The following is an 11,065-nucleotide window of genomic DNA, read 5'->3' as shown; positions in this document are numbered from 1 at the left end:
ATTGATCCCCGGTACTCCCGGGTAATTCCCGGCGCTCCCGGGTGATTCCCGGTTCCTCCCGGGAAAGGCGCCCCCGGGAGCGGCCCCGCGGCGCGCGGCGCCCCCCAGCGGGCGGGCACTGCCTGTGCAGGGCGGGCCCCGCCCCGCCGGCAGCCAATGGGAGGGCGCGAGGGCCGCGCCCCGCCGGCACCGCAGCCAATGAGGAGGCGCGAAAGCCGCGCCCCGCCGAGCCCGCGGGGCCGTTAAATGCAGCGCGCTGAGGGCCGGGGCATCACAGCTGCCGCCGCCTCAGAGCCGCCGCTATGTCCTGTAAGGAGTGCACCGATTACCTGCCGCCCTTCAAACACTTCGCCACCGATGCCATCCACTTCGGCCAGAAGCCCGAGCAGTGGAGCTCCTGGGCCGTGGTGCCGCCCATCACGCTCTCCGCCACCTTCAAGCAGGAGGCGCCCGGGGTGAACAAGGTGCGTGCGGCCACCGGGGCACCGAGCCCCGCTCCGACCCCGGCGTGTCCCGGCGGGGGTACGGGAGGCGGCCGGTCCCGGGCTCTGCGGGCGCTCCCGGCCGGTCCCGGGCTCTGCGGGCGCTCCCGGCCCTTTCCCCCGGCCGGTCCCGGGCTCTGCGGGCGCTCCCGGCCGGTCCCGGGCTCTGCGGGCGCTCCCGGCCCTTTCCCCCGGCCGGTGCGGGGCTCTGCGGCCCTTTCCCCCGGCCGGTCCCGGGCTCTGCGGGCGCTCCCGGCCCTTTCCCCCGGCCGGTGCGGGGCTCTGCGGCCCTTTCCCCCGGCCGGTGCGGGGCTCTGCGGGCGCTCCCGGCCGGTCCCGGGCTCTGCGGGCGCTCCCGGCCCTTTCCCCCGGCCGGTGCGGGGCTCTGCGGGCGCTCCCGGCCCTTTCCCCCGGCCGGTGCGGGGCTCTCGCCCGGGAGGCGCTGCGGGCTCCCGGCGGGGCCGTTCCGGAGCCGCCTGCCCGCGGGGCCGGGCCCTGCGCCCCGGGACGGCCCCGCCGGGCAGCGGTGGCAGCGCAGGAGCCGCTGTGCTGCCTTCACCCGAGCCAGCCCGGGGCTCTGCGTGCCGCGGCGGGCGGCGGTCCGGAGCGCTTGGCGTGAGCGTGGGGTGATTCCCGTGTGGAAGGCGGGGGAAGGGGAGCAGGGAGCCCCCAGTGCCCCCAGGCTGGCAGGAATGCTGCTCCAGGGGCTGCCCGGAGCCGGAAACATGGGAGGCTCTCCCCAGCCCTTCTGCCCCGCAGCTGGATGTTGTGCCAGGACACCCTCCTGCTGCTCTGGGAGGAGCTGGATGCCCTCAGCCAGGGCTCTTTAAGGAACCTAGAGCTGCTGTTATCCCAGAATTTCCCAGTGCCCTCTCTGATGTTTGTTTTCTATTGCCACCCCAGGGTTATACATACACCCGGTCTGGGAACCCAAGCCGGCATGTCCTGGAGAAGGTTATGACTGCCCTTGATGGAGCCAAACACCGAGGGCAGCAAATGGATTTGAAAAGCCTGGCTGCTGCTGATGGAGCTGAATACTGTGAGCACCTCATGGGTTGGACAGGGCTTGGGGCAGCCTGGGACAGGGGGAGGTGTCCCTGCCCATGGCAGGGAGTGGCACTGGGTGGGCTTTGGGGTCCCTCCATCCCAAACCATTCCATGGATCTGTGACCACGGCTCTGGCTCTTGGCTGTGGGCAGGAGCAGCTCCAAGGTGGGGAAGAGCCCAACGCTTCTGGCTCAGGAAATTCCAGCTCCATGCCTGGGTTTCTCTGCTGCTTCCTCACTGATGGCCTGGGCTGAGCTGGATCCATCCTTGTGCAGCAGCACTGGAGGCAGTGGGAGCAGGCAGCCCCTGGTCCCAGTCTGTCCCAGTCTGTCCCAGTCTGTCCCAGTCTGTCCCAGTCTGTCCCAGTGTCCGTGCTGGTTCCCTGCTGTGCACATCCATCTCCTGCTTTCACTGGCTCCACATTCTCAGTGAGGCAGTGACAGAACAGGTTCTTCTCAGAGGCAAAGCGAGGAAGGCCAAGGCAAATCTGACTTGTTGCGTCACATCAAGCACTGATGATCCTTTCTCCTCCAGGTTTGGCTTATTCCTCTGGCATGGCAGCAATTCTGAATATCTGCTACCTGCTGAAGCCGGGGGATGCAATTGTCTGCATTGATGATGTCTATTCAGGTGGGTACAGCATTCAGTGTCTTCAGCCTCCTTTGTGCAGGGGATCAAACCTGTCTGTGGCTCTCAGGCGCTCTGAATTTCCCCTGTGGGACGCCCCTGTCCTTTGAAGGCAGTTTTTATCAATCCCCTCTTCCTCACACTGCCCAGTGGCAGGGTGCACCCGGCCCTGCCAGAGTCCCTCAGCAGGGTGGGCTCACTGCAGTTCCTGGGAACTTTCCCCTGCTCCTTTCAGCCTCAGCCTGGGCTGGTTTCTGCAGGGGTGAATTTCACTGCTTCTCCTCCGCCTTGGTTTGTTATAAAGAAAGGGTTTCTCACAAAAGAACCTCCCAAGCATCTCTCAGATGTTTCCTTCAGCTGGCAGAACCCACCTCCATGTTGCAGCCCTTCATGCTCAGATGGAAAACTGAGTCCCTGGGGATCACCTGGCAAAAGGAGCTGATCAATAAATTTTTAATGCAGGCAGTGTTTCCTGGTAGTGAGTGCTGCACATCCATTGATCCCCGTTGCTGCTGGATTCTTTACATCTTTCCAGGGAAAGGCTTCAAGGACAGGAAGGAATCATTTTTATTGGACAGATGGGAATCAGTGGCTGGAGCCTTCCCCTTCATTCTTCTCTGTTTAATTTCCTGATTATAAACCCCACATTGATTTCAAGTACTTCCTAAATCACTCTCATCCCATATTTCCATTATTGCTATTTCATGATCATTAAATCTGCAACAATCTTTTAACTTTGTATAAATAGAGAAAATATAAATGTGCCATTTCTGGTGTGCAGCATAAGCTGTGCCCTCCTGAGTGTCCCTGCATGATGCAGGAGGCTGGAGAGCAGGGAGTGAACATTAAGGAACTTGTTTCATTTTTTTATTTTTGTTTCTTTTTAGGCACGAGGGAATTATTTGACAAACTAGAAAAGGATTATAATATCAAAGTTCGTTATGTTGACTGCACAGACCTAAAATTGCTGGAAGCTGCAATTGCATCAGATACCAAGGTAGGAGAGAGAGAAGTGGATTTTAGAGATGTTAAATTGCTTTATCCTTGCTCCTGCTGGATTTGGGGGTGTGTTGAGCTGAGGGGGGGCAGCTTGGGGCTCAGCTGGATCCACCATATCCCACGGTGCTGCCTCATGGAAAGCATCCTAAGAAGGGCAGAAAGCCCTGGAGAGAAAGGAGGGAAAAGGCAAACGGTGAGGAAGAGCAGAGGGAACACCGAGTGCGGAGCCGAGGGTGCTCCGTGGCACTGCTGGGTGATCCCCTGCTCCAGGGGACGGGAACTGTGCTGGAAAGGCTTTGGGAAAGGCTCTGCCCTGGCTGTGGGAGGCCTTCTCCAGCTGGGATGCACTGGGATGGCCCAAACCCAGCCCAGGGAAACCTCCCTGAGCTTGGAGGGACCAGCTGGAGCCTCCCCTGGCTCTGGCAGGGCCACTGCCCATCCCACTGCACCAACCCCACGGGGAGCTGCCACCACTGAACCCCCAGAGCCCCTGGGACTCAGCCCAGCCCTGGGACCTCCCTGACCTGCAGATTTTTGGGTTTGTGCAGCTGGTTTGGCTCGAGAGCCCCACGAACCCCACGCTGAAGGTGATCGACATCAAAGCCTGCGCAGACGTGGCACACAAGTACAAGGATGTGCTGGTGGCCGTGGACAACAGCTTGATGTCTCCATATTTCCAGGTGTGTGGGAAAAGGACAGGGCTGTCACCTGTCCCAGTGGGGCTGGAGATCCCTGTTGGGAAGGGAAGTGCTGCCAAGGAATTGCAGTTTTGGTCTCTGCATGGTAAAATCAGCTGCTCTGGTTCAGCCCCAGCCCAGGTGCTGCTGTGGGTGCACCAGTGAAGGGGGCAGGGGTGTCTGTCCTTCAGGAATGATGGAATTCTGTTCTTCCTGATGGAAATCAGAACAGTTAAAAAGTGTTCCCTCACTTTGGCCTTTTTACATCAATTCTTCTGTAGATGCTGTTCATGGGCTGTTCTGAGCCACAAAGCTAAAAATCAGTAGGTAGTGGAAGAAAAACTTAAACCAAGCAATCTTTGTCCAGTCTTTCCTGGAAACATCCAGGTGACCTTTTTCTTCAACATTTTGCTGAATGTATGACTCAGAAGTTTACAACTTTCTTCATAACAACTACCAGAACTTTTCTGTATTGATAACTGGAAGCCAAGAAGTGGGTTTCTTTAAGTTTTACAAATGCTTCAGAATAACAAACTTTGAAGCATTGTTGATCTTACTGTGGGCTAGAATCTGCCTGCTTTGTTCCATTTTAACAGTGATGGTCCTCGCTCTTTAGAATGTGTTGATACCATGGGCAAGGTGCCTTAATTAATGATCAGTTAAAAATCTGGAACTGCTCAGCACCTCTTGCTCATCCACCTCCTGGTTTGTCTCACTTCAGGAGGCTCCTGGGCAGAGGGCTGGGAGCTGAGGGGAGAGAGGGCTGCCAAAGGAGCCTCCTTTCCTCGTGTTCTCAGCTCCCCCAGGGCAGGATCTGCAACACCTGGAAAGCAAAGCAGTTCTTTTGCTTTGCAGTTTGAGCCCTTCCTTTCCCAGGGAATGCCCTCTGTGGGTCAGTGCCAGGATTTGTCCCTGCCTCAGCTCAGCAGTAGAACCATTTTTTCCCAGCTCTGCAGTGTCTGTTGGATGTGCTCAGTCTCTTCTCTCCCTGGAGCCTGTGGGAGCTGGAGCAGTGCTTTTAAATCACATTTTCAGAGTGCCTCCCTGTACTGCTGCTTTTAGCACATGTTCTGTTGCCATTCTCAGGTTTTTGTGTTTGTTTCTCCATTCGTTTTTCCTGTGTGAGCTCAGAGCCCTTTGGAAAGGCAGGGAATGAACCTGAGTGCAGCCAAACTTGAATTATGTTGTTATTTTCCTTTCCTTTCAGCGTCCTTTGTCCCTGGGGGCTGATATTTGTATGTCTTCTGCAACCAAATACATCAATGGTGAGTCTGAGAGTTCAGCACATCCTTAGGGCAGGGATGGAGGGAGATTGGGAAGGAATTCCTGGCTGGGAGGGTGGGGATGCCCCTGGAGCAGCCTGGGATGGTGGGAGGTGTCCCAGGGGTTTTATTTACACTTGGGGCTTGTGGCAGGAGCCTGGAGTGGCTGATCCCATTCCTGTCCCCTGTCATTTGTAGGGCACTGCGATGTCCTCATGGGCCTGGTCTCTGTAAACCGGGATGATCTCTATGAGAGCCTCAAACACCTGCAGTCTCGTAAGTGCAGACAGGGAATTCCTGACAGGAATCCTGTTCACATCCACAGCTCCTGCTGGGAAGGGTGGGCACGCACACAAGTGGGAAATCTGCCTGGGAATGTGACTTTAATGGGCAGAACTGAAAAAGTTCAATTTAAAAAAAACCACTTCGATAAGTACAACTCAAAGTGGAGAAGAATGACAATAAAATGAGGGACATTGATCTCCACTTCCTAAGCACTTCAGGAGAGCACTGGAGCCCATCCTGAACCCACTGATGTTCCCCCCGTGGTTTGGGGGGTTTGGAACTCCCTCACCCATCATGATGGGCCCAATGCAGAATTTTCTTATCTCTGATGATTCCAGCGATTTTCCAGCCTCTTCATTGTCAGGAATAAATTCCTGCCCATGGCTCTGCCCTCTGCAGTGAAGGTGCATTGTGCCCAATAAATGCAATCCTTGAGGTCTGAGCCTGTTAATTGGCCTCATTAATTGGCTCCCCAGTGTGGGAGATGAGGAACAGAGATTGCCTTGGGTGTCTTCCCACGTGTTCCAACCTCAGAAATGCTGGAGATGAGGATGTGTTCGGCTTTGCTGAATGCAGAACACCAATGCTGCTGTGGGATTCTGTGGAATTTGTGGAATTTTCTGGAATTCTGTTCCCATTCCCTCCTAGGCCTGGGAGCTGTCCCCTCCCCTTTTGACTGTTACATGTGCAACCGGGGGCTCAAGACTCTGCACATCCGGATGAAGCTGCACTTCAAGAATGGCCTGGCTGTGGCCAAATTCCTGGAATTCCACTCCCGGGTGGAGAAGGTCCTTTACCCAGGTGGGTGGGCAGGGAGTTGGGAGCTGTGGTGCCCCGTGACTGGGGCTGGGTGCCCAGCTCTGCACTGGAATTCACTGGGAATTCTCCCAACTCTCCCCATTCCAGGGCTGCCTTTCCACCCTCAGCACGAGGTGATGAAGAAGCAGTGCACGGGTGTTTCAGGGATCCTCAGCTTCTACATCAAAGGGACAAAAGACAATGCCTTTGCCTTTCTCGAGAACCTGAAGGTAAAATAAAGACAATAAAGTCACCCTCAGAGGGAGCTGTAATTGCCCTGCTGAGGGGAGGGTGAAGTGCCTTTTCTTGCCAAGTCCGTTGGCTGTGTCCCACTCCAAATCAGGGATAATTAATCCATGGGGTTAATGAGAGGGACCAAAGGGGCGCCTCAGCCCCTTGGAAGTGTTTGTTTGTTTGCTCCCAGGTGAGGCGTGTCCAGCTGAGCCCAGGAGCTGCTGCTGGCAAAGGGCTTCCTGCAGGGCTGGGGAGCTGGGGCAGCTCTGCTGGAACAGTGCAGAGTGCCCTCAGGAGGGAAAGGCACTCGTGGGGCAGAGAGGGAGCCCCTGGCTCTGGGAATGCTTGGCTGGGTCCAGCCAAGGCCATTCCCAGGGATCCAGGGGCAGGATGAAACTGTTCTCGATCGTAGCTCTTACCTGCCATTTGTGCCCTTTATTCCCTAATTACAGCTAATACAGTTTATAATATGAAAGTTATTATAGATAACTTTGGGGGAATAAAGTGCCCAAACTTTCCGTTTTCCTCAATGTCCTTGAAGAGGTCCCAGTCCTGAGGCTGCTGGAGCTCCATGAGGGTTTGGACAACTCTGCCAGGGATGCTCAGGGTGGGATTGTTGGGGTGTCTGTGCAGGGCCAGGGGCTGGATCAATGATTCCTGTGGGCACTTCCAACTTTGGATATTCCCCGATTCTGTGAGCTCTCTTTCCATGAATCCATAACCTCCTTCCCTTTCTCCCATAGGTGTTCACCCTGGCTTATAATCTGGGTGGCTACGAGAGCCTGGCAGAGCATCCGTAAGTTCATCCTCAGAGCCTCAAAAAGCTGCAGAGCACCACAGAATTCCCAGAATTTCCCAGCCCCCAAAGCTGTTCTGCTGCTTTGCCTGTAGCAGAACTCGGGGACAGTTGTGCAGCACAAATCCAGGGGAGATTCCAGAGGGAGGGAATTCTGTGAGGGTGCAGAGACAGAGGAGTTTTGCCTGGAGGGCTGAGGCACAGTTGGTGTCCATGAAGACAATCCCAGAAGCTGCAGAGTGTTGGGATGAGGAGCAGCTGGGATTGAGGAATGCCCAGCTCCCTGCTCTCACAAGGGGGCACGGTCACTGTGTGCCCCCAGCTGCCTCTGGTCCCTGGCAGGGCCTCCTGGGTGTTTTAAACTGCTCAAAATAGCATCTTCATGGAATGGCATTATTTTACTCAAAGCCAGTCTGCTTTTTAGTGACTCTATTTAAATGTTAAATCATTTCACTTCATGATTTCACAGCAAAACCTGAACCCTTCCAGCAGCTGGAAGGAACTGGTGCCAGTGACTGAGCCCATGGGGAAATCCCTTCTTGCCTGTGTCCTCTGTAGCTGGAGAGAATGAACCCTCCAGAGTCCTTTGGGACAGTTTGAGAAGGGATCTGAGGAACCACAAGTGAAACCAGGAGATTTTATCCTGGAGGTTGCACATTCCCCACATGCAGAGCTTACAGAGCTTCTGTGGAATAAAAGAACAGCTCTGGAAGGAAGAGGAATAGGAGTGTCTCCTTTGTCAGGTCCAGATTTTTAAGTATCCACTTCTTGTTAATCATTTGTGTCTTGGAGATACATCCTGGAGATGCAATTCCCTGACTTGTCAGCATTCCCACCATTTCCAGGAACTGCTGCCAGGAGCTCTTTGCATCTGTGGGGTCACACAAGAGGCACAGCAGAGGTGTCAGGTCCTGCTGCCATTCCAGGGGTGCTGGCAGGGAACCGCCTGGGCTGGTTTCACCAATAAAAGTCCCAAATTCTTGGGATAAAGATGTTTTTTGTCCTTGCAGGGCCACTATGACCCACGCCTCTGTGCCTAAGGAGATAAGGGAAAAGCTGGGAATCACTGACACCTTGATCCGCCTCTCGGTGGGGCTGGAGGATGAGGAGGATTTGCTGGCAGACCTGGACCAGGCCCTGAAGGCTGCGGTGAGTGGGGAGCTCCCTCCAACAACAATCCAACAGCAATCCCAGCCAGCCTTTCCCAGGGGCTGAGCCTGAGGGACCCTGGGCTGGGGATGGAAAACTCCCTGTTTGCAGCCCTGCTCAGGCACAGTCCCCATGGATTCAGGATCAATTGGGGTGTGCCAGGCACAGTTCCCCATGGATTCAGGAGCAGTTGGGGTGTGCCAGGCACAGTTCCCCAGGGATTCAGGAGCAGTTGGGGTGTGCCAGGCACAGTTCCCATGGATTCAGGAGAATTGGGGTGTGCCAGGCACAGTTCCCATGGATTCAGGAGCAGTTGGGGTGTGCCAGGCACAGTTCCCCAGGGATTCAGGAGCAGTTGGGGTGTGCCAGGCACAGTTCCCCAGGGATTCAGGATCAATTGGGGTGTGCCAGGCACAGTCCCCATGGATTCAGGAGCAGTTGGGGTGTGCCAGGCACAGTTCCCCAGGGATTCAGGAGAATTGGGGTGTGCCAGGCACAGTTCCCATGGATTCAGGAGCAGTTGGGGTGTGCCAGGCACAGTTCCCCAGGGATTCAGGAGCAGTTGGGGTGTGCCAGGCACAGTTCCCCAGGGATTCAGGAGCAGTTAGGGTGTGCCAGGCACAGTTCCCCATGGATTCAGGATCAATTGGGGTGTGCCAGGCACAGTTCCCCATGGATTCAGGAGCAGTTGGGGTGTGCCAGGCACAGTTCCCCAGGGATTCAGGAGCAGTTGGGGTGTGCCAGGCACAGTTCCCCATGGATTCAGGAGCAGTTAGGGTGTGCCAGGCACAGTTCCCATGGATTCAGGAGAATTGGGGTGTGCCAGGCACAGTCCCCCATGGATTCAGGAGCAGTTGGGGTGTGCCAGGCACAGTTCCCCATGGATTCAGGAGCAGTTAGGGTGTGCCAGGCACAGTTCCCATGGATTCAGGAGAATTGGGGTGTGCCAGGCACAGTTCCCATGGATTCAGGCAACTCAAATGCTAAAATGTGACTGTAATTGATGCAAAGGAAAATAAAAATGTGTGGTTGGTAGGGGGACAGAGCACAATGATCCCTCCCTTTCCTTCCTGCAGTTTGCATAAACCCTGAGGGTCAAGAAGGAACTTGGAACTGGACTTGGCTGTGGACGAGGACACGGAAACCAAACCACTCTTGCTTTGCCTTTGGGAATTGCAGCCTGGGCTCCCGGGCTCTCCCGTGCTGGGCACAGCCTGGGCTCTCCCTGCCCATGTCTGGAGCCAGGAGCTGGGTGGGAGCAGCCGTGGGCACCCCGGGAATGTGCTCCCAGTTCTCCCAGCAGAGCTCAGTGTCCCTGCTGCTCCTGCAGGGTTTGGGCACAGGGCTGCTTCTGTTACTGCTCTCAGATGATTCTCCTCTCACCCGTCAGCTCAGCTCAAAAACTCGGTTGAGCTCAGATTTATTTTAATTTGGCTGGAGATTTGCTTAAAAGCTTTTCCTTCTCTTGATACTTTTGCAACATTGAAGATAAGTGAAATCCAACACCTGGCAAATAACTTTCTAAAGAGGAATCTTTGTCATTTGAAGAAATCATGTGCTGTGGGAATGATTGGATCCTTTTAATTAAAATGTGCTTTTTCTTTCCTTGCATTTATTCCCATGTGCACGTGCTCCTTATGTTCAAAATCAGGGCATGGAGTGACCCTGGAGCTGTTGGGATTTTCCCGTGGGAAGGCAGGAGGGGATGGAGCTGAGGAAAGGCTGGAGCTGAGGCAGGACACTTCTGTACTGGCCACTCCCAGAATAACCTTCATTGCACAGAGGGATGAAATCCTGACAAAACCAAAGTGAAGGTGATCCCACCTAACCCTCCTCATTCCACAGCATCCCACACTGCTCTGGGTGGGAATGGGTCTCAAAGCCCACCCTGTCCCCCCCAGCCATGGCAGGGACACCTCCCACTGCCCCAGGCTGCTCCAGCCCCAGTGTCCAGCCTGGCCCTGGGCGCAGCCAGGGATCCAGGGGCAGCTCCAGCTGCTCTGGGAATTCTGTTCCAGGGCCTGCCCACCCTGCCAGGGAACAGTTCCTGCCCCATGTCCTGTCTAACCCTGCCCTGTGTCCATGTGAAGCCATTGCCCCCTTTCCCTTGTCCCTGCTGAGGGTGGGATCCTGGTTACACCAGGTCAGCTCACAGGGCCCCTCCATGGACGTCCCTCAGCTCCAGATGATTTTCCAGGCAGCCCAGCCCCTGCTGTGCCCTGGAGCTGCTGCTTGGTCTGTGGGGAGCAGCAGGGTCTGCTTTGTGTCACAGGAACATCTCCCATGGCATGGAGAGCTGCTGTGCTTCCTCAGCCTCCTGCTGCCCTGGATTTCCCTTATCCTACTGATTTGGGGGGAGGGCAGATCCCTCTGCCAGCAGGGAAATTCTCAGTGAATTGCTCCATGATTTTCCTGACCCGTGGGCTATCAGCCTGAGGCTGGCTCTGAGCTTGGACCTGCCAGGACCTGCTCTCTTTTTAGGGAGGCTGTGGGAGAATGCAGTGAGCTCCTCATAGACTGATTGTGCAGAGTTTCTCTCCCGTTCCCACACCTGCCAGAGCTCAGGGCCTGCTTGGACAATGCTCAGGCACAGGGTGGCAGCATTGGAGTGTCTGTGCAGGGCAGGCCCTGGGCTGGATGGTCCTGTGGATCCCACTCAGGATAGTCCATGATTCCACCCCTCTGGGCTGGGTGATCCTGTGGATCCCA

General features: G+C 55.8%; 1 protein-coding gene across 1 annotated transcript; it reads left to right on the top strand.

Annotated features, from left to right (window-relative positions):
• Window positions 1-302: 302 nt before the first annotated feature.
• Window positions 303-9,776, top strand: LOC110473256 (cystathionine gamma-lyase). The gene is made up of 12 exons (XM_077785532.1): window positions 303-464; window positions 1,386-1,466; window positions 2,063-2,159; window positions 3,044-3,153; window positions 3,704-3,835; window positions 5,040-5,097; window positions 5,293-5,370; window positions 6,028-6,180; window positions 6,286-6,407; window positions 7,155-7,207; window positions 8,218-8,356; window positions 9,433-9,776. The coding sequence occupies exons 1-12, from the start codon at window positions 303-305 to the stop codon at window positions 9,439-9,441; spliced, it is 1,194 nt and encodes a 397-aa protein (XP_077641658.1). The 3' UTR covers window positions 9,442-9,776.
• The last annotated feature ends 1,289 nt before the right edge of the window (window positions 9,777-11,065 follow it).

Source organism: Lonchura striata, chromosome 9, assembly GCF_046129695.1.
Source record: "Lonchura striata isolate bLonStr1 chromosome 9, bLonStr1.mat, whole genome shotgun sequence".
NCBI lineage: Eukaryota > Metazoa > Chordata > Aves > Passeriformes > Estrildidae > Lonchura > Lonchura striata.
Note: the sequence above shows the minus strand (reverse complement) of the source record. Positions and strands in the feature narration are given on the sequence as shown.

Bases quoted from the DNA above. Each gene is read 5' to 3' on its own strand.
- LOC110473256 (XM_077785532.1), top strand. From the start codon at position 303: ATGTCCTGTAAGGAGTGCACCGATTACCTGCCGCCCTTCAAACACTTC. The intron at 465-1,385 runs GTGCGTGCGGCC...TTGCCACCCCAG, and splicing joins AGGCGCCCGGGGTGAACAAG to GGTTATACATACACCCGGTC. The intron at 7,208-8,217 runs GTAAGTTCATCC...TTGTCCTTGCAG, and splicing joins GAGAGCCTGGCAGAGCATCC to GGCCACTATGACCCACGCCT.